This window comes from Galeopterus variegatus, unplaced genomic scaffold, assembly GCF_000696425.1.
Source record: "Galeopterus variegatus unplaced genomic scaffold, G_variegatus-3.0.2 Scaffold265, whole genome shotgun sequence".
Lineage (NCBI taxonomy): Eukaryota > Metazoa > Chordata > Mammalia > Dermoptera > Cynocephalidae > Galeopterus > Galeopterus variegatus.
Window position 1 is genome coordinate 543,414 of NW_007726376.1, and position 21,176 is coordinate 564,589.

Sequence of the window (21,176 nt, forward strand, 5' to 3'; positions counted from 1 at the left end):
TTTATTAGTGTACCACTCAATCTTAAAAAAAAAAAAAAGAGAAAAAGAGAAAGAAAAAAAAGTGGCTCCAAAGATAGTCTTATACCATTCTTTAAAAAAAAAAGGAAACTGTTCCTTTTAACTTTACACCCACCCACACCCACCCCAATTTCAAAAGGAAAAAGAGAAAGAAAAAAAAGCGGCTCCAAAGATAGTCTTATACCATTCTTTAAAAAAAAGGAAACTGTTCCTTTTAACTTTACACCCACCCACACCCACCCCAATTTCAAAAGACATCATTTAATTGTCTTGGTCATGGACATTTCCAAGATGAGCTTTTATATTTCGCTCCCATAGCTTCTGGTTATCAGAAAACCCATGCTTTCCTTTATTGAAGGAGTTTGGTCCGGCTGATGTTGGTGTATCCCTGTGTTAAAAGAAAGAAAATTTACTTAAAATGTTATATAAAGCCTTTTTGGGCTACGTTCCAAACTTGTTCAATATACGTTTGTTCAGCACCTATTATAAATACAGGCTGAACATCAGAAGCTCCTACAGAGCTTTTGAAAAACATCCTTTCCATAGACACAGTTTTAGAGCTTCAGATTCAGTTTGGTGGGGGGGGGAGGGGGGGGCGATTGGGATGGGCAGGTAAATCAGTAATTTCAATAAATATTTAAGGTAATCATGATACACAGCTAAGGGTGGCAACCACTACAGTTTCTAAAACTGTTATCTGTAACCCATTAATAGGGTCATGAAATCAACTTGGTGGTTTGCCATCAGCTTTTATAGAAAATGAAACAGAAGAAAGATGAAGATGTATTACACATAGAAAAGTTTAGTGTCATTTTATGAACTACTGTTTCAATATTTTATGTTTGAATATATGTTTACTGGGTGCTTTTAATGTCAGATGTATTTCTTAAGTCGCACTATGAAAGGCAGGCAGACAGCCACTGGGCCTGTTTCTACCTGAACCATAGACTGACCATTAGAAGAAATGGGGACACAGTATGGGTTGATGTGAAGTTGAACTCTCTTACTGGCCTCTAGGTTATCCATTCATGCACACAGAAGTAGGAAACTGAATACCATGTTATCTTGAAATTAATGTCATTTGCATGAGAACAGCAACAATGGAGAAAAATTAAAAACTACAATACTTTTGTTTTATTTTGGTATTTGGCATCTAAATTACCAAGGACAAAAGGATCCATAAGATTGAGGTTAAATGGTTGGGACAACAACATAAGTGAAGTGACTAAAAGCCATTTTCTTACACCAGAAGAAAATTCAAATTTAAAATCACTAACATTTCTAGTAGCTATTTCTTATTTTAAAAAATATAGGTTACATGTATCTGAAAAGAAACAGCCTTAAATTATTATGTTTCTCTGGGCCGGCCCGTGGCTCACTCGGGAGAGTGTGGTGCTGATAACATCAAGGCCCCGGGTTCGGATCCCATATAGGGATGGCTGGTTGGCTCGCTGGCTGAGCGTGGTGCTGACAACACCAAGTCAAGGGTTAAGATCCCCTTACCGGTCATCTTTTAATAAAAAAAAAAAAAATTATTATTTTTTCTTAAGATACTTAAGACATTGTTATGTTTTTTTATAAGATACTGCTACATTTTCTTAAGATACATTTTCTCTTACCAGGAGAGAAAATAAGATAATTGATAACTCACAGAATATTATACTGTTATCTTTCTTTATGAGAAAGATACTTACTCATCTTCAAATAACCATCTGGTACACAGAAATTTCCGAAAACTGTTTTGCCCAAATTCATAAGAAAAGCCTGAACACTAAAAACATTACGTGCAATTTATTATTGCTCTTAATTCACCCCTATAATTTTTTACAATATTTCTGAGAAATTCTAATACCTTCCAATATTCTTCATCCTCATCTTTGCTTCTGGAGGCATTTCCTCTGGTTCACTCTGAAGAAAAAAAATAAGTAAACCAAGATGACCACATATAAATTTATTAAATTCAATTACTAATAATGCTACATTTTATATTCAAGTCTTTTAGCATTTTCAATACTGTAAATTTTGGTAAAAGGAGAAAATTAGTGAATTTAACTACATTTCAAAAAGAAATGGTTATCTTCTAGGGTACTGATTTTGAATAAAGAAAAAAATTAGTAAAATCTCATAATCTGACGGGGCTTGCCAGTTAGCTCAGTTGTTTAGAGCATGGTGTTATAACATCAAGGTCACGGGTTCTGATCTCCATACCAGCCAGCAGGAGAAATTAATAACAAAAACCCCCTCATATTCTAGAACTAAAACCATTTGGTTACTATGTGCTACACATTGTGTTAAATGCTTTAATATGCACTTTTAAAATCCTAACAATATAATCCCATGAGGGGGGTTATGACTATCATCACTGGCATTTTGCAGGTGAGGTAAAAACAAGGTTAACTTGCCCAAGGTCACAAAGCTAATGAATAATAAAACAGTCTGATGCCAAAGCAAAGCCTCTTAACCACTTTACTGTACTGCTCTTTTCTCAAAAATATCTCCTTTATTATAAAGAGATCTCTTTTGCTATAAAGCTAATTTCTTACTACTTTTCCACACATACAGCTGTTGAAAACTGTGGGACAAGTTCTTTTCAGATATATGTTTTTATGTATAAATACAGCTGCTTAGCTGAATTATTTTTTTGAAAGGGTGTCATCAGGATCCAGCGTAAAGGGGCTTCCACTGATTAAATCTGAGACAATTTGATTATAGCCCACTGACTAAAGAAAAAATCCATGAGTTTATGCTTACATAAATAAATATATATATATACATTTTTGCAGCTGGCTAGTACAGGGTTCCATACCTTTGACTTTGGTGTTACCGGCACCACGCTCTAACCAAGTGAGCTAACCGGCCAGCCCAATAAATAAAATTTAAAAGTGATAAGAGAAAGCTCTTATATCCCTAAATACAGAATTAGAAAAATCAACATTTGGCAACGGTTATCATAACTGATTCAGGCAAGAATCGCTAATGAATACTAACACTAGTGAGAGAATGTTTGAGAAATTATGTATTTTCACACAGTCTCAAAGTATACTCCCCCCCAAATAAATTTTAATTACAAAAGGTAAAATAGCAATTTGATGGTGGAAATATCCGGCAGGCACCCCTATAATCAAATGATCAAAGTTAATATTGCCAGTGATGAGGCATACTGACAGCATGTGCTTCCTGATATGATGCACTGAGAACTAAGTGATGGCATCACTTCTGTGGTATTCCTGCCAAAAGTAAGGAATGTGAATCTAATCATGAGGAAACAATAGACAAATACAAATGGAGGGGACATGTACAAAATAACTGGCCTGTACTCTTCAGAAATGTTAATGCCATGAAATACACAGAAAGATTCAGGAATTTTCTAAATGAAAGAAAACTAAAGAGATACAACAACTGAAAAGTACTTCAAAATTTCAAAATTGACTAATTAAATGGATGCCCTCTTTGTTCAATATATTTCAGCCTCAGACATATATCTAAAGTTACTTACATTCTTTCCCAAAAATGAAGAACTAAATAAAAATTTTGGATGCATGTGTTCTTGTACCTAAAAGACAGTTTATCTTTTAATAGCATTGATAATTATAGCACAAAGTGTTGTCTGTATGTTTCTAAAATTTCTTTAAAAATAGGGAAGACAGCAAGGCATGATGCAAAGAATACAGGATAAGAAATTAGAAGACTTAAGGTACAACATGTGTGTGCATTAGTGTGTATTAGCACATACTTAATTGCTCCATTTGTAAAATATGCATAAATATATCACACAATTCACAGGGACATATGGAGGGTAAAATAAAGTTATGTGAAAATAACCAAACTGTTAGGTATTCAAAGTAAGCCATTACTATAATGTAGGTGCTTACAATTTCCAGCCTCTGCACTTTTGCACATGCATTTCCTTCTTTCTACAATGTGTACGTATCCAAATGAGTTGGAACAAATGCTACCTAACCTCTTAAGAATGTCAGAGATGCCAGAAAATTTTAAAATATTAAGTCAGTGCTTTTTAAACCTTTTTGGGGGGAATAATGAAATATTTTTTTCCTTAACAAAATCCTAATTGGGGGCCGGCCCGTGGCTCACTCGGGAGAGTGAGGTGCTGATAACACCAAGGCCCCGGGTTCGGATCCCATATAGGGATGGCCGGTTCGCTCACTGGCTGAGCGTGGTGCTGACAACACCAAGTCAAGGGTTAAGATCCCCTTACCGGTCATCTTTAAAAAAAAAAAAAAATTAATCCTACTTGGGTTCCCAAATATCAAACAGATAAAAGTATAGCTATAAGTGAAATAGGGGTAGAAAACCAGAGCCCTGCTTGTTAGGCATCACTTACTGCATCACAGTAGCTCCTAAGATACTTCCATAAAACCCCAGAACTGTGAGAAATAGTTTAAAAATCTATGCTGTAAACTGAGCCTTCATTTTACAGCTGAGAAACTAAGGTTCCACAAGGGTAAAGCGATTTACTCAACAGGCTTTGCCTGGACAAGACAGAGTAAGAATCCCGGTCTCCAACTGCCAGTCCAGTGGTTTTTCCATACCACTGCATCTGGTACCTGGCCTCTGCTCCTTTTCTGAATTTCCACAGTACTTCCTCACTTCAGGTACTTTTGGTACTATCTTGTACTATTTTATGTTTAAGTCCCTGCCCTACAAGGCTGAGTTCCTAGAGGAGTATGTCTGATTTATCTTTGTAACACTGCAGTGCCTAGCATAGAGAAAGCACTCAAATGTGTAGAATGAGTAAAAGCCCAAGGGAAAATACAGTGATAACTACAGTAATTCTTCACCTCCAATCAAACCATATTTACTCTTGCCCAATACTACTCTACAAAACTCCCCAGTCCAGTCAAATGAAGCTGTACAGTATTTACCACTTGTGACTTGCAAACTGATGTCTTGGCTTACACAAATATTCCTTGGGTCATCAAAACCCTGCCAAATATCTTAGTAGCCAGTATATTATTATATATATATTCTGCCCAAATCACTCCAGTTCCACAGTATTTGTGCTCCTCTGCATATGTATATACATATATAATATATATACACACACATTATATATATATATATATAAAATCTCATATATATTTTGCCCAAAGAACTCCAGTTCCACAGTGTTTGTGTTCCTCTGCATGTATAATTCTTATTCATACTGCTTTTGGGAACAATTAGTCATGTAGTTTGTAAAACTTAATTGTTAAACAATGAGGTCACATCTTAGGTGGGATTAGGTTCAGAGCCTAATATACAAATCACAGTCAAAATTATGTTTGAAAATTCCAAAGGTCATTCCCAAGCATGAAAAAATAGTGACACTGTGAGAGGTATGAAGGAACTGGGACTGACAGAGAGAACAGTAGATAAGCATGTTAACTCTAGAACATTACTTATTGAATAAAACTGGCAGAATCACCTCCACTATTTGTTATTCCTCCTAGGGATATGACAAGCAGACACCATAGCTGCCCTGTGTAAACTGAAGGCACACATAATGTATCATCACTGAAGACCATAACCATAAAAATTTGTAAAGGCAGCAGCAATAAATTTCTTTTTTTTAGATCCTACATATTTACTAGCACATATTATTACTCATAAAACTTGTTGATTTGGTTCTTAAGTTTCTTGCCCCAAAAGTCAACAATATTTTAAAATAGTCTTACATCCAAATAAAATAAATACAAAAATAGGAACATCTAGTTTTTGTAGCGGTCACACACAAAAATGTTGTAAAGAAAATTCACTAATACCACTAACACAACCTACAATTTGCCACTAACACCTTCCTTAAATAACTGGTTATCGGTTTGTATCCAAGTCATGGCATCAAAAAATTTTTTTAAATAAGAAAAAAACCCCAAAACTGATTATGGTAAAATAAAACAAAACTGGGTATCAACTTACATCTTCATCTTCATTGAAAGCCGCTGCTACTGAAAGGGTTTTTGGAGCAAGAGTTGGAACAGATTCTTTAGGCTTCTGAAGAAAAAACATTAAACAGAATATCACATAAATAACACTTATACAGGTTTGTTTAATGATATGAATAACTTATCTTTAAAGATTCAGATTTATGTTTTCATAGAAACTTATATCGTAAGAGATTCAGTACTTTGGCCAAATCTATTACCTCTTCGAAAATGTGGGTTTTCAGTGGATAGGATTTACTTTACTAATTTGTTTACTAATTTGTTGTATCCATTAGTTTCTCTCCTGTAAAAGACTTTCTACTTAGGATCTGTAATTCAACATCACTTAGCAAAGGGGTACTTGGTACAGGTAAAAGAAAACGATTAGTAATACTTTCCCATAGTAACATTAAAATTAAGTACAATGTGCCTTGAGAACATAAAAGCCACCCTGACTCATCTTTCTTTTGTAGCTAGCTTCTTGCCCATTTATTGGCCCAAAAATATGCTTCATCCACACCATCTCTTCTATGTAACATAAGTTTTTGAAGGAGTAAACATTATCCTCACTATCTCCATCCTCTTACCACCCATTCAGTCTTCAACCCACTGCAACATGGCTCCCTCCCTTACCATTCTCCTGAAATTATTCTCTATACGGTCACCAATGACCAGTGTGCTACATTTTACTCTAATCACCAGCTCCTTTTTGAAAACACCCCTACCTTGACTTCAGTGACAGTGCTTTTTATTAGTTATTCTCCTAATTCTCTGACTCTTTTTGTTCTGTCTTTCTCTCCTCCCTGCTGCTCCCCAGATATCCAGTATTCTGTCATTAGTGACTTCTCCTCCTCTGCACTTCTCTGATCAATTTCATTCATTCCCATAATTTTAAATACTTTTCACTACCAAACAGGCTGTCATCTGCCTACTAGACAGCTCCATGTAAAAGCGCCCATGGAAGGCTGGCCAGTTAGCTCAGTTGGTTGCAGTGCAGCCTTGTTATGCCAGAGGCCAAGGGTTCAGTTCCCCGTACCAGCCAGCCTCCAAAAAAAAAAAAAAGAGAACCCATGGAAACTTTAGTTTCATAGTGATCAGAAGTATCCAAGCTGAAAAACCTTTACCTTAACCTGTAAGATCGTGATGACTAGATCCCTATTAAATTAACTCTCCCTCTGCCCTTGCATAATACTACCACATTTCCAACCTAAAGCCCTTAGCATTATTTGCTTGAATTACTGCTACAAATACCATCTCCTCATTTTTTGTGTTTTTTCCTTCAACCTTCTATATATGGGTACCAGAGTGACGTTAAAATATAGATCTGTTTGGGCTGGCTCATGGCTCACTCGGAAGTGTGGTGCCGGTAACACCAAGGCCAGGGGTTCGGATCCCTATATAGGGATGATTGGTTAGCTCACTTAGGAGAGCGTGGTGCTGACAACACCAAGTCAAGGGTTAAGATCCCCTTGCCGGTCATCTTTTAAAAAAAATAAGTAAATAAAATAAATCTGTTTAAGTCTTGAGATTCCTTATAATGGTTCTACAGCTCCCCTAGAACCTAAATAATAAAACCAAACTATATTATGGAATATATGTCCCTTTATAATTTCGTCCTATGTCCTTTTGGGGGAGGCTTTCTACACTTACATTTACCCACTAAACACATTACAACTACTAACAATTTTCAGAATGTACCATACGGCTTCACATTTAAACTTCCTTTGCATGAAATTCCTTGTAACTTTGCATGAAATGCCCTTTTGCCTCCTGCCTGCATTTAAGTCCAACTCAAATATCACTTCATCAGTAAAATCTTCTCTGATCTGCTGAAACAAAATTAACCACCCTTCTTCTATAACCCACACACACACTTTTTATAAATAATGTTGACTTTTGAAGGAACAAAAAATGTTAACTTGGAGATTGTGCATAGTGACTTCAGAAACACTCTTTATTCTTTCAAAAATGTCATGTATTTGACATTGCAGACACAATATAAGAAAGAAAAAAGTATCTGTTGACTGATCAATCATCTTCACATCATACAATCAAAAGAGGCAGTTTCAACTATTTTTTTTATATCCTATACTCTCCCAAGAAGACTATGTTTACACTGTAGTCTATTTCATAAAAACAGGCTTTTGTTTCCAAAAATTAAGAAGTTACACTCAGTAGGCTTTTTCAAATATAACCATCCTACCTAAAATGATCAGTAAGTACTAAATCATGCCAATGATTAGGAAAAGTAGGGATTTGGATTTAGGGAGTATGTCCAAGCACAGTAAAATCTATTATTAAGGGGATAATCTATATTAGAAGTATACATGAGACTACATGTTTCATATGCCGTCTATCAAAAAATATTAAATATGTATGCAGTTAGGTCTATGCAACTTCAAAAAACATTTTAAACACAATCAGCTGAAATAGAGGAAAAAACAGTAATGAAGTAATGATGTTACAAGCTGAATGTCTCTTGTGCAGACTGAATTTTTTAAAAAAAAGGTAAGAAAAAGGAAAACAGCAAAACAGAGCAAAGGGTGGGGGCGGGGATGCTGAGGATGGTAACTCGGATTGTAAATTGGTACTGACTCTAGTAGGAAACTGATCCAGATCATATTTTTAAGATCTTTGAATGAACATCTATTGCAGAAATAAAGCTGCATGCATCTGGCAATTGAGTATTAACATTCACAAAATAGACACAAACAACTCAAATGCAACTTCAGGATTTTTCTCCTCACACAAGAATGTAACCATTTTCTTAAGCCAACAAATTAACATCATCAAAATGTTCACATCACCCTAAGCAATCTACACATTCAACACATTCCCTATCAAAATACCAATGACATTTCTTTACAGAAATAGAAAAAAATGATCTTAAAATTTGTATGGAGGAATCACAAAAGACCCCATATAGCAAAGGCAATCTTGAACAAAAAGAACAAAGTTGGAGGCATCATACTTCCTGATTTCAAAATATAATACCAAGCTACAGTAACCAGAACAGCATAGTACTGGCATAAATAAAGACAAATTGATCAAGGAATAGAGAGCCCTGAGATAAACCCAGGCACTTACAGCCAACAGATTTTTCATAAAGGTGCCAAAAATATACAATGAGGAAAGGACAGCTTCTTCAACAAATGGGGCTGGGAAAACTGGATATCCATATGCAGAAGACTGAAACTAGACCCCTATCTCTCACCATACACAAAAATCAACTCAAAATGGATCAAAGACCTAAATTTAAGACCCCAAACTATGAAACTACTAGAATAAAACAAAGAGGAAACACTACACAAAATGGGAGTGGGCAGCACTCTTTTGAGCAAGACTATAAAGGCACAGGCAATGAAAGCAAAAATACATAAAAGGGATGACATCAAACTAAAAAGTTTCTGCACAACAAGGGATGCTATCAACAAAATGAAGAGACAACCTACAGAATGAAAGTGTTTGCCAAATACACATCATACAAGGGGCTAATATCCAGAATATATAAAGAACTTAAACCACTCAACAGCAAAAAAACCCCAAACAAACAAACAAACAAACAAAAACCACACAACCCCGTACTGGACAGCCACCAAAAAACCAAAACCAAAAACAAAAACAAAATCTGTGCTGGTTGGTTAGCTCAGTTGGTTAGACCACAGCCTTATAACACTAAGGTCACTGATTCTGCCCCCTGTACTGGCCAGTTGCCACAAAAAAGAAAGACACACAAATGGCCAACAAGCACATGAAAAAATGCTCAACATCACTAATCATCAGAAATATGCAAATTAAAACCTCAGTGAGGTACCACCTCACTCGAGTTAGTATGGCTATTATCAACAAAACAAAAAATAACAAATGCTGGTGAGGATGCAGAGAAAAAGGAACTCTCCTACATTGCTGGTGGGAGTGTAAATTGGTAACAGCCACTGAAGAAAATAGTATGGAGGTTACTCGGAGAATTAAAAATAGATCTACCCTATGACTCAACTATCTCACTATTGGGTATATACCCAAAGGAAATGAAATCAATATATCAAAAATATACCTGCACTCCCATGTTCACTGCAGCACTAGTCACAATAGGTAAGAGATGGAACCCACCTAAATGTCCATCAATAGATGAATGAATAAAAAAACTGTGGTGTATATATACACAATGGAATACTATTCAGCTATTAAAAAAAAATTGATATCCTATCATTTGCAGCAACATGGAGGCAGCTGGAAACCATCACGTTAAGTGAAGTAAGTCAGGCACAAAAAGACAAATGCCACATGGTATCACCTCACACATGAAAAAAAAAAAAAAAAAGTGGTTCTTATTAGTAGTAGAGAGTAGAATAATAGTTACCAGAGGGCAAGGGGAGAGGGGCAGGTGAGGAGGAGAAAAAGTGGTGCACTAATGGGTACGAAACTATGCTATCTACTCTAAGTCAATCATTGTGCAGTATATGCATGTATTGAAACAACATACTGTACCCTGCAAATATGTACACATAAATGTACACACAAAAAAAAGCCAATAGCAATACACTATTTAAGTAACTTTTGTTTTGTTAAATAAGAGATCTATTTGGTTGAACATATAAAATTGTCATACTGTAGGTTAGAAACAAATATCTACAACTTCACATGCTTCAACCTAATATTTCAAATACTTCCAAAGGTTTCATGGTTAATTAGTATTAATTCAAGGTTTACATCTTAAAACAAAGGATCAAATGTTGATCTGTTAAGGATTACCATCATAAGACATATAGTACTCAACATCTATCTGTAGTTCCATAGTAAGATAACTAGGAAGCTCTTCTTGCGAGCAATACCTTATTAATATTAATCTTTTAAGATATGAATAACTGGTTTCTAGAGATATTATTTTTAATATTACTGGCATTGGAAGATAAAAAATGAACATTCTTTCTGAAAGTATTTTTTTATTAATTATTTTTTTAAAAAGATGACCGGTAAGGGGATCTTAACCCTTGACTTGGTGTTGTCAGCACCATGCTCAGCCAAGTGAGCTAACCGGCCATCCCTATATGGGATCCGAACCCGTGGCCTTGGTGTTATCAGCACCACACTCTCCCGAGTGAGCCATAGGCCAGCCCCTGAAAGTATTTTTTAGAGATTTTGTTCAACTTATTCTATTACTTTATAACCATATAGTCCCTATAAGAGTTGTTTCTTTTTGGGGGGTGGGGGGCATCTGGCTGGTAAGGGGACTCAAACCCATAACCTTGGTGTTATAAGGTTGCACTCTAACCAACACAGCTAACCGGCCAGCCCCTGAGCTGTTTCTAACATTCCAACTTTTTCCTTTTTTTTTTTTAAACAGATTTACTAAGATATAATTCATCTAGACCTTCTTAACAGAATACTAATCACTTTTTAAATACTTACATGTAAGTTCACACGTCAAAGGTAACTTCTCAAGCAATGTACATTTTTATACTTAATTTACCATAACCTAGTAAAAGCAGGTTTCCAAAACAAATCCTTAAGAGTCAGTACAAATATTATACATAAAATAACAACTCACATTTGATCCAAGTTTGATGGATATGGCTGATGCTTTCTTTGTCATCTGACTACCTATGGCAAATCCAAATTTGGAGATCTTTGTAGGCTTTGTTGGGAAGTCTGCAGCTTCTTCTTCAGCTGATCGCTTCTCAGCGCTGCGACTGGAACTTTCCCCTCCATTACTGGAAGAAACAGTCTTAGTTTTCACAGGTTTTTCTGCTTCTTCTTCAGGTCCTGGTGAAGTCGAAACAACTTACCAAGATGAGCTATTTTTACTGAGCAGACTGATGGGAGCAGCAACCTCAAAAAGCATCGTTATAAGGAAGATACCTCTGCAGTTGTCACCTACTGACCCAATAGTCTCTTCCACTGTTTGTTAGAGTATACAGCAGGAACTGAGATTGTGTGGCAGTAGAAGAGGCTCCCATGAATTAACTAGCATAAAATACAGAGCAATTTAAAATTATAAACATAGAGTTCACAAAAAGGAAAGACCCTTCAACCAAACACTATCATGTTTAAGTTATACAATAATTTTGTTATTTGCGGGATTTTGCTTTTTAGAAATCAAGAACTAGACATTCCTTTACACAAAGGAGCTTGTGAGCAATTAGTCACATGATAATACATTTGACTAATAAATTCTAATATTCTTCAGTAATATAGTACTATTCATACAACATATCTAGTTATGAACAGACCCATTACTACCCAAACTACAGTGTTAGTACAGCCTAGAGTTGTTTCCTTGAGTGGTGTGTTATTCATGTTCCTCTCACACAATCTTAAGAGTTGAAAAGAAAGTTGAAGGAGAACTTCAGGGTCATTCACTCCTGAGTGATTTAATTCTACTCCGAAAGCTTGGTTATCACCTGTTTTAAGCTACCCATGAGAGCTATTAAAGACCATACTGTGGATTACTTTTTCTCATGAGAGAAAAATGAGCTAATCATAATTTCAAACAGTATAAGGCATACATATATAGGTTTAGAAGGCCAAATGTCTTTCAGTAATTTTGCTTGTGTTTGTATTAAGTAATTGATGAAATCAGTTTACAACCTTTGTATCTTAGGTCTGCTATATAAGGCCATTTAAGAACGTATTGGGAGTAAGACAGAAAAAGCTGTCTGATTATTAAAAATTTTATTTTCTTTCCCCAGTTTGCCAATTCACCCTGTAGAATGTATTCTGCTACACTGCATGGAGAGTTTATATATGGAGAAAGAGAAGACTGTCTAAGGGATGGCACTGATTATAGTCAAAACAGGACAAAAGCTAGAATGGGCAGGAAAAAAAAAATCAAAATCAAACACAAATAGACTGAAAAATAAAGGATTAAAAAGCCACAGACTATAGGGGCTGCTGGTTAGCTAACACTAAGGTCAAGGGTTTGGATCGCCATACATGCTACCCACCAAAAAACAAAACAAAACATAGACTATAGATCTAGGTTTATATAGTTTTGAAATGATGTCGTCTCAAGATTAAGCACTTTGCACAAAACATTTGATTTTGTTTAGACAAAAAATAAAAAGAACTCTTTATTCCCTTTGGAAAAGGGGTGAAAACTGTAATGACAATGTAGGGAAGGGAATTAAGTAGGATTAGGTTTGGGGATTTCTCCAAGAGGCAAAGATAGCCCTGAAATGATGGCCTGAGGAGGCAGTCACTTATTCATATATATAAAATTACAAAAGCACCCAAAGAATTAAATTAAAGATTGCTATTCAGTAGTTGAGAAACAACTCAATTCAAGCATGATATTTCATAGTAAAACCCAAACAGTAAATACTTTTCTGTGACTGACGCACAGCTAAAATTGAAAATTCACTGGCTCTACATATTAGAACATATTGAAAACCCAGTGACTTTACATACAGAAACAACCTATACACTAAAGGCTCAAATTTTGTGCAAACACAAAGTGAAAAACATCAAAACATACAGCATAAAGAACATTTAGACTTGACTGCTGTGTAATTACGTTCTTTGAACTGTGATACAAGGGCTATAATTAGTCAAGATTTCCAGGGTTTTTGGTGTTTTTGTTTTGGGCTGCCGGCTGGTATGTGGATCTGAACCCTTGACTTTGGTGTTATGACACCGCACCCAAACCAGCTGAGGTAACTGACCAGCAACAAGTTTTTTTTTTTTTTTTTTTTTTAAAGATGACCGGTAAGGGGATCTTAACCCTTGACTTGGTGTTGTCAGCACCATGCTCACCCAATGAGCCAACCGGCCATCCCTATATGGGATCCGAACCCGGGGCCTTGGTGTTATCAGCACCACACTCTCCCGAGTGAGCCACGGGCCGGCCCGCAACCAGTTTTTTAAAGCTGGTTTTCCACTTCTAGGTCTTTTCCCACTTCTAGGTCTCCCTTTACCTAGAAAATAATTTTGGAACAAAGAATCTAAAAAAATAATCTAAACATAAATGAGAAAAAGTGAAAACATTCTTACTATAATAACATTAAATGTGGCAACTAGCTGAACTCATATGTGTTAGTAAATGGAATGTAACATACTACCTGTCTAATCTTGTTAATCCATAGGGAAGATTCCCATGGAGACTGCTCCAGAAAAAGTTAGAATGAAAAGGGGAACTGAAAGAACTGCTCTAAGTTCATTAAGTGATCAACTGGCAGCAACTCAAATTTTATTCACATCTGTGCTCTCATCTGAAGAGGCAACCAGACCATATCACAGGTCCACACTGAGGATGAAACAAACTATGTCTATTTGGTCATTTCTACACATGGCTGATTCTAGATCCAGCTATTTATTTCTGAACATAGTAAAGAAAGGCCTTGCCCACCCTCAAGAAGTTTTTTTTTAATTTTTGTTTTTTAAAGCAATTGAAATCTTTAGATCAGATCTACTCTTCAATGGAAGTAGGGAGTCAAGAAAGGCAGATGCACTATTTTCATTTCTTAGCTTTACAGGGCTCAATGAGTCACATGGATTGAGCTGTTATTTTTTCTTTATATAATCCTCTTAACTATGTAGCAATACACAAAGCATTGAGGAAATAAAGCAAATGAAATAAACAATAGACTGGGAAATATGACTGCTAAACCTATGTCATTATCAGTGTGATTGTTATAACGATTTTTACAATTCCACATATAGTTTATTAGAAGAGAAAATTATTTAAACCTAATGTGACCTTTAAAATATACCATTATATCAACATTATATCAACATTAACTCCTAAGTACATTAAGTATTTTCCTTTAAACAACAACATGTACTACTTTATTATTTGGGGCTTTTAATCAAGGACCTCTATTTTCAATTTAATGAGACTTTTGTATTTTGGGACTGTGGGAAACAAAATTTTGCACAAACACAGATTAGTACTGTGAAAATTCTTAGTGATGCAAATTATAGTTTAAAGAATGAATAAAGGGCCGGCCCGTGGCTCACTCAGGAGAGTGCGGTGCTGATAACACCAAGGCCCTGGGTTCAGATCCTATATAGGGATGGCCAGTTTGCTCACTGGCTGAGCGTGGTGCTGACAACACCAAGCCAAGGGTTAAGATCCCCTTACCGGTCATCTTTAAAAAAAAAAAATAATAATGAATAAAAATACATGGCCAGTTTTCTTAAAATAAGAAAATCAATGTATAACATAAAACATGGGCAAAATATCATTATCAGATTCTTTATTAAGGAATATTTTAATACAAAATACTTTATCTAACTTGTACTCATTCTGAGCAACAAAATATGTTGTTTAATTAACACAAAATCAAATTACACATAGTACTAGCATTTTTTCCTTTTCATTGAATAGTTGGGGAGGAGGAGTGGGCCTTGGAACACAAAGGTACCTTACTTTCAAAAAATTACCAGTAAGAAAATTTAAGTCCATAAGGATACCCTTCATGACCCATCTGCATTCTGGTAGCTTCTGTATCTGCAAAAAGGGCACAGAGCTACCTCTCTAATAGTACTCGTTTGCAGCTTAAATGAGAGTGTACAAGACCCTACTAGTGTCTGGAAAAGCTAGAGACAGCCATGATTATGTATGAATAGCTCTTTTTAAAAATTTCCTCTTATTTCAAAGAGCTATTAAAATTTAACCAAACGGAGGAGGAAAAAAATCTAACCAAAGCCTTATAATATTCTTTAAAGTGACAGCAGGTAGTTCAAGTAGCTTCTCTCACAGACATAAATTAATGTTAACTATGGAAGTAATTTATTCATAAAAAAATACTTATACTTCTAAGTTGGTGGACTCTTTGACAGGAATTAAAATTTAGAATATTATCCAGGTAAGTTCCTAAGACAACCTTGATGGTGTTTTTTAAAAAGTGACTAATTGTCACAAGGTTGTCAATTTAGCAATATCCATGACATGAAATGTTTCAACTATGATTCTTCTGCACAATCTCATTAAAAATATCTGATATTAAAAAATGGCTTAAAGGTTGGCCGGTTAGCTCAGTTGGTTAGAGTGAGGATAACATCAAGGTCAAGGGTTAGATTCCCTTACTGGCCAGCCACCAAAAATGGCTTATATGCAACAGCACTACTTTCTTGTAAAGAGAGCAAGGCAAATTATGTAGAAGTTAAGGGATATTATTCTAAGTTATAAACATAAGACCATAATAATTTTTTTGATACCGACTAGCAAAGTAATTTTAAGCCCCCCCAAAACATTCTAAACTGGAAACATCATATACATACCCTCAATTGAAAGGGTGTCGGGTAAATTATACGAGTATAGTGGATTTATGCTGACACTTAAGTACATTTTGGCAGCACATTAAACACATCTCTGCTACTCGGCCTTAATGTCAAAGCCACATAAGATTCTTTAGGCTACAGATCTTTGCTTTTCCTCAAACTACTTCTAAATTTTTATCTAATTCTACTGGACGATTTTCAAAACAATAATTTTTCTGGGGGGAAAAAAATCCCTAATCAGCAAGTACTAGATGGTTTAAATCGTTTCATAAGCTATTTTACTAACTACAAAAGGTGAGGGTGGGGTGAGTTTCGGCTCAACTAAGAGCACTGTACATGCTTTTAAAAAAGGAAATTCTGGGTCCAAACTAACTGAACATTACGCTTATCTTTTCATCAATTTTTTTTCCCAAGGCAATTCACATTAAACATATTAGAAAGCCTTCATATGTTGTTCATCTTCGATACTTTCTCATATTAAATACTTTCAGGGATAAGACTTAACGGAGTCAGCATAGAGGATATTAAAAACATTCTAAACAAGACATTATGATCAGCTCGCACGTGTTAGTCACCTGCCTTGTTAAGACAAAAGGTGGGTGAATGGGGGTCCTGGAGAGATTACATGTTTCTTTTCCTTAATGCAGAAGACCCAAATTTAAGGGGGGCGGAAGGGACAGAATAAGGATAGCTGTAACCTGAGTTTAACATCGAAACAAAATACAGGAAGAGTCGCACTAGCCTCTTAGGCCACCTAAAAATCTGGCATGAGGTCAGCTGGCAACAGCCTATGAAAAGCCAGACACTTCAAAGAAAAGCAATCGAACCCTAACCCTAGACCCCGCAGCTTAAACCAGCGGACAGGCCACGGCATCCCTCTCTCTCTCCATCACCTCGGCCCACCCCATTGGAGGGTCAGTATTAAGCATGAAAATAAAGGAAAGAGAGCAGGCTGGGGTCGTCTACCTCCTCAGCGAACAGGCAGCAGCAGGCGTAATTAACTCCTACGTGTAACTAAGAGGCCGGCACTGTTGGAAAGTCGGCCTGCGGCCATTGCGCACAGCCTCGAACTGGGTGTGTGTTTGGTGTTAATAGTCTCCGGTGTGTGTGTGTTTTGTGTGAGGTACATCTCCGCTGTCGCGGTAGCGGCTCCTGCACCGCCGCTCCTGGTCCCACCCCGCGTTCGGTCTCCCCTTCTGGCGCCCTTCTCCCTTCTCGGAAGCAGGGCCTCCGCTGGGGCCAGGAGGTGACGAACAGTGGCCGGCTTTCCCCCGGCGAGGAGGCGATGTGGGCCCGGAGGCCAGTGGGCCGCACCGGGCGTGCCCGGGGCTCATCTGGGCCCAGCACCTGGCCGGGTGAGCGCCAGATCCGCCCACTCTCGCCCCAGCCCACTCCCCCCACCCCGGGGAGCTCAAAGATAGGCCCCGAGCATCCCACGCAGCCCGCGACGCTGGGGTTGTGTTCACCTCCGGCGGCTCCAGCTCGCTGCCACTTCTCAGGCTTCTCCTCTCCCGCCTTCCCGTCCGCCATTTTCCCTGCCGCGGCCTCCCTGCAGCCACGCCAAGGACGTCACGGCCCCGCCCAGCAACCATTGAGTTTTTGGGCCAGGCTACCAGGTACAGCCTAGAACGGCCCTGTAGAGTGAAAAGAGGCCTCTTCGGAAACGGAAGTGGATGTGACGTCATCAAAGCCCCGCTGAAGAAAGGGCAGGGAGGGTTGGAGGGCCTTTGTAGAGGATTGGCAAGGGACTTACTAGAGAGCAGTAAGGTTTTCAGGTCCAGAAAATTGAAAGAACGTGGGAGCATCACTCAGCAAACGTCGGTGGAATGTTAGAAGGTTTCTGCATCCCTGGGTGTGGTTACAGCTGAAGCTGGCAGGGTCTTTCGTTCCGGCCTTGCTGGATCACGCGTGCCTGAGTACGTTAAAAGGGAAGAAAAGGGCCGTATTCTTTTTCTTCACTTAAGGGGGAAATTAACATTTATCGAGCGCCCTCTAGTGTCAGACGCCTTTCACACACTATCGTTTAATCTACCCAACAGTTCAATGCGAAATTATCCTGTCTTGGCTGTGGGAGTTGAGACCAGAAAGAGTAATTTGTCCATGGTCACCTACCCAAGTGGTAAAACTATCTTTTCTAAAGACCGCAGTTTCTCTATCAGGTTAACAGAAGCTACTCTGTTAAGACTGCAATAATTTCTGCCTTACTTAGAAACCTAAAACACTTCTGGACACATATAGAGTACTTCAAGAAGTTTGTGGAGAAATAGAATTAAAAGATAATATGAATCTTTCCATGAAATTTTTGAAATACCCTGTAGTACATGCTCAATAAATATTTGTTGAATGAATGACTTAGTGGGGAAGGTAAGCTGCTAGAGTGGGAAGTGTAACAGACAATTGCTGTGGCACGGAAATCGAGGAAGAATTATTTCAAGGAGGGAAGAGTTTGGTGAGATATGCCAGAGTTCAGTAATTAGTAAGAAATGATCACTCACTGCTGGAGAGGAACCAGGACATGAGCTGGCCGTACGAACAGATGCACAAGGAGCTGGAGCACTTAGAACAAGAGAAACACGAACCGAGAAGACGATTTGAGAATAGAGAAGGGGAGTGGGAAGGGCAAGTGTCAGAGCAGGAGAGTGACGTGGAACAACTACAGGATGAGTTAGGCACCAAATTCATCTGCGAGAAGCAGATTGAGAAAAAACAGGCTGTGCAGGAACTATCAGAACAGAATCAAAGGTTATTTTTTTCTTTTTGGTGGCTGGCCAGTAAGGGGAACTGAATCCATGATCTTGGGGTTACGGCTGTGCTCTAACCAACTGAGCTAATCGGCCAGCCCCAGAACCAAAGTTTATTGGGTCAACTCAACAGGATATCAGAAGTTGAGAGACAACTCTCTGTGCAGGTCCACGACTTCAGAGAAGACTTTCAGGAGAAAAACTCATCAACCAACCAACACATCATCCAGCTGGAGAGCTTCAGGCTGAGATCAACATGCTGTCAGATTGGAAATGGGAGCTGGAGCATCGTCTCAGTGCCACCTTAGAGGAAAATGATCTGCTCCAAGACTGTGGAAGAGCTGCAGGACCAGGTGCTGATCCTGGAGAGGCAGGGCCATGACAAAGACCTACAGCTGCACCAAAGCCAGATGGAGCTCCAGGAGGTGAAGGTAGAAGAACTCACTGAGGAGAGGAGTCTGCAGAGCTCTGTCATTACCAGCACATCCCTCCTGTCACAGATTGAGCAGAGCATGCACGCTGAGGAGCTGGAGAAGAAGAGAGAGCAGCTGAGACTGCAGTTCTGGGAAGCCTACTGCCAGGTTCACAATCTCTGCGCACACCTTTGAGGAAATGACAATGCCGAATCAGCCGTCTCCATGGACTCCTCAAAGGACAAGTCTTCGGAAACCTCCTCTACCAAGGATGTGCCAGCTGCAGTTTGCGCACTACCCTCAATGACTTCAAGAGATTGATACAGAGCATTGTGGATGGCATGGAGCCCACAGTGATACTGCTGAGTGTGGAGATGACTACACTGAAAGAGGAGTGGGACTGACTCAGAGTAACATCTGAGGACAAGGAGCCAAAAGAGCAGCTTCAATAAGTAAATAAATAACTAAACAATAATAAAAAGACAAAGGAGCAGCTTCAGAAAGCCATCAGGGACCAGGATGAGGCCATTGCAAAGAAAAATGCTGTGGAGCTGGAACTCGCCAAGTGCAAAATGGACATGATGTCTCTGAACAGCCAGCTGCTGGATGCCGTTTTGCAAACACTGAACCTCGCAGCAGCTTGAGGCTTGGCAGGTCAACATGGACAGGGTCATTGACTGGCAGCTGGTGGATACGCACCTGAAGCCTGAAGGAGTGGGGTAGCCTGCTGCTGCCTTCTCCAGGGGCCACAGCACAGGGTAGAGGGATGAGCCCAGCACCACAAGAAGGCAACCAGCTCTTCTCATTCTTCAGGAAGATTTAAGTTGGGAGGAGTCGGGCCACCGAGGGTGGATAGACTGGAGGTGGCTGAAAAGCCATGCAGGCAAGGGCCTCCCCGGCAGCTAGGGCTCAGCTGTTGTGCCACCCGCCTGCACTGGGCCCAGTCACTCTTGGAGGGTCCACTCCCTGGGTCAGTGGGGATACAGACCGAGAGGTGGGGCCTGCCTGGCCTCTGCACGCAGCCATTGACAGGGGAACAGACAGGAGCCCAAGCTTGGGCTTCCCTGGGATCCTGTTACAGAGCAGCACTCAGGCCGCCTACAGAGCAGCCCCTTGATTGGGCTTTGCTGCTTAGACCCTATGGATTGTGCCCCACCCTGGAGGTGCTGCTGCCTCCTCGGTTTTAGGAAAATGGGAAGAGAAGAAATGAAGACCCTTCCCTGCATGCCTCAGGAGGCCTGTGCCTTGGGGCCTAGTCCTGCAGCATAGTAAACCCAGGCCTGAGCCTCCATTCCCTCCCTAGTCCCTGGCCCAGAAAATAAGCTTAGGGAGGCAGTGGCCCTCAGCACGTGAATGCTCCTCTGCTGGAGCACCTTTGTGGGCAGGAACTGAGCCGGAGACCACGGGGCTGGGAGGGGTCTCCTCCCCCCCCCCCACAGTCCCCTAACCCCCTCACATTAACAACTTCTTGGCCCAGCCAAGCAAGTTCAGGCCACACATGGTCCCAGAGGAGTTTATGAGCCACTCCCCTGTCAAGGACAGCATCAGCATCATAGGGTGGATGGTGGGAAGGCTGCTGGGAGCCCACCATATCTGCTGAAGGACAAGGCCTGCAACCTGCTGCTTCTGCTCCTGCCTCAGCAGCCGCTCCACCTGCTCTGCTGAGGCCCAACTTTGAGGCTCTGTGGGCTGGGCCAGCCCGCAGTTGCTTTAGTCCAACCCGGTCTACGTCCCTCATGTCAGTCTCCCTCACTCACATGGGAAAAGCACAGCAGGATGAGTGGAAAGTACACACTTATAGACATGTATGTACACAGTGTAATTTTGTATGTGGCAGTCATGTAAATATATGTATGGACTTT

General features: G+C 39.2%; 1 protein-coding gene and 1 pseudogene across 1 annotated transcript; one reads left to right on the top strand and one right to left on the bottom strand.

Annotated features, from left to right (window-relative positions):
* Positions 1–182: 182 nt before the first annotated feature.
* On the bottom strand, positions 183–17,755 carry PCNP (PEST proteolytic signal containing nuclear protein). The gene is made up of 5 exons (XM_008566706.1): positions 17,627–17,755; positions 11,488–11,702; positions 5,935–6,009; positions 1,871–1,926; positions 183–406 (listed from the first exon to the last, which is right to left on the bottom strand). The coding sequence occupies exons 1-5, from the start codon at positions 17,688–17,690 to the stop codon at positions 280–282; spliced, it is 537 nt and encodes a 178-aa protein (XP_008564928.1). The 5' UTR covers positions 17,691–17,755; the 3' UTR covers positions 183–279.
* Positions 17,756–18,203: 448 nt separating this feature from the next.
* On the top strand, positions 18,204–20,137 carry LOC103585687 (annotated as a pseudogene).
* The last annotated feature ends 1,039 nt before the right edge of the window (positions 20,138–21,176 follow it).

What these genes read in the sequence shown, in the direction of transcription:
- PCNP (XM_008566706.1), bottom strand. Translation starts at nt 17,690, where the DNA reads ATGGCGGACGGGAAGGCGGGAGAGGAGAAGCCTGAGAAGTGGCAGCGA. An exon ending in CTTTCAATGAAGATGAAGAT is followed by an intron (nt 1,927 to 5,934) that starts GTAAGTTGATAC and finishes TTTTTTCTTCAG; the next exon opens with AGTGAACCAGAGGAAATGCC. An exon ending in AGGATGAAGAATATTGGAAG is followed by an intron (nt 407 to 1,870) that starts GTATTAGAATTT and finishes CTTTTAACACAG; the next exon opens with GGATACACCAACATCAGCCG.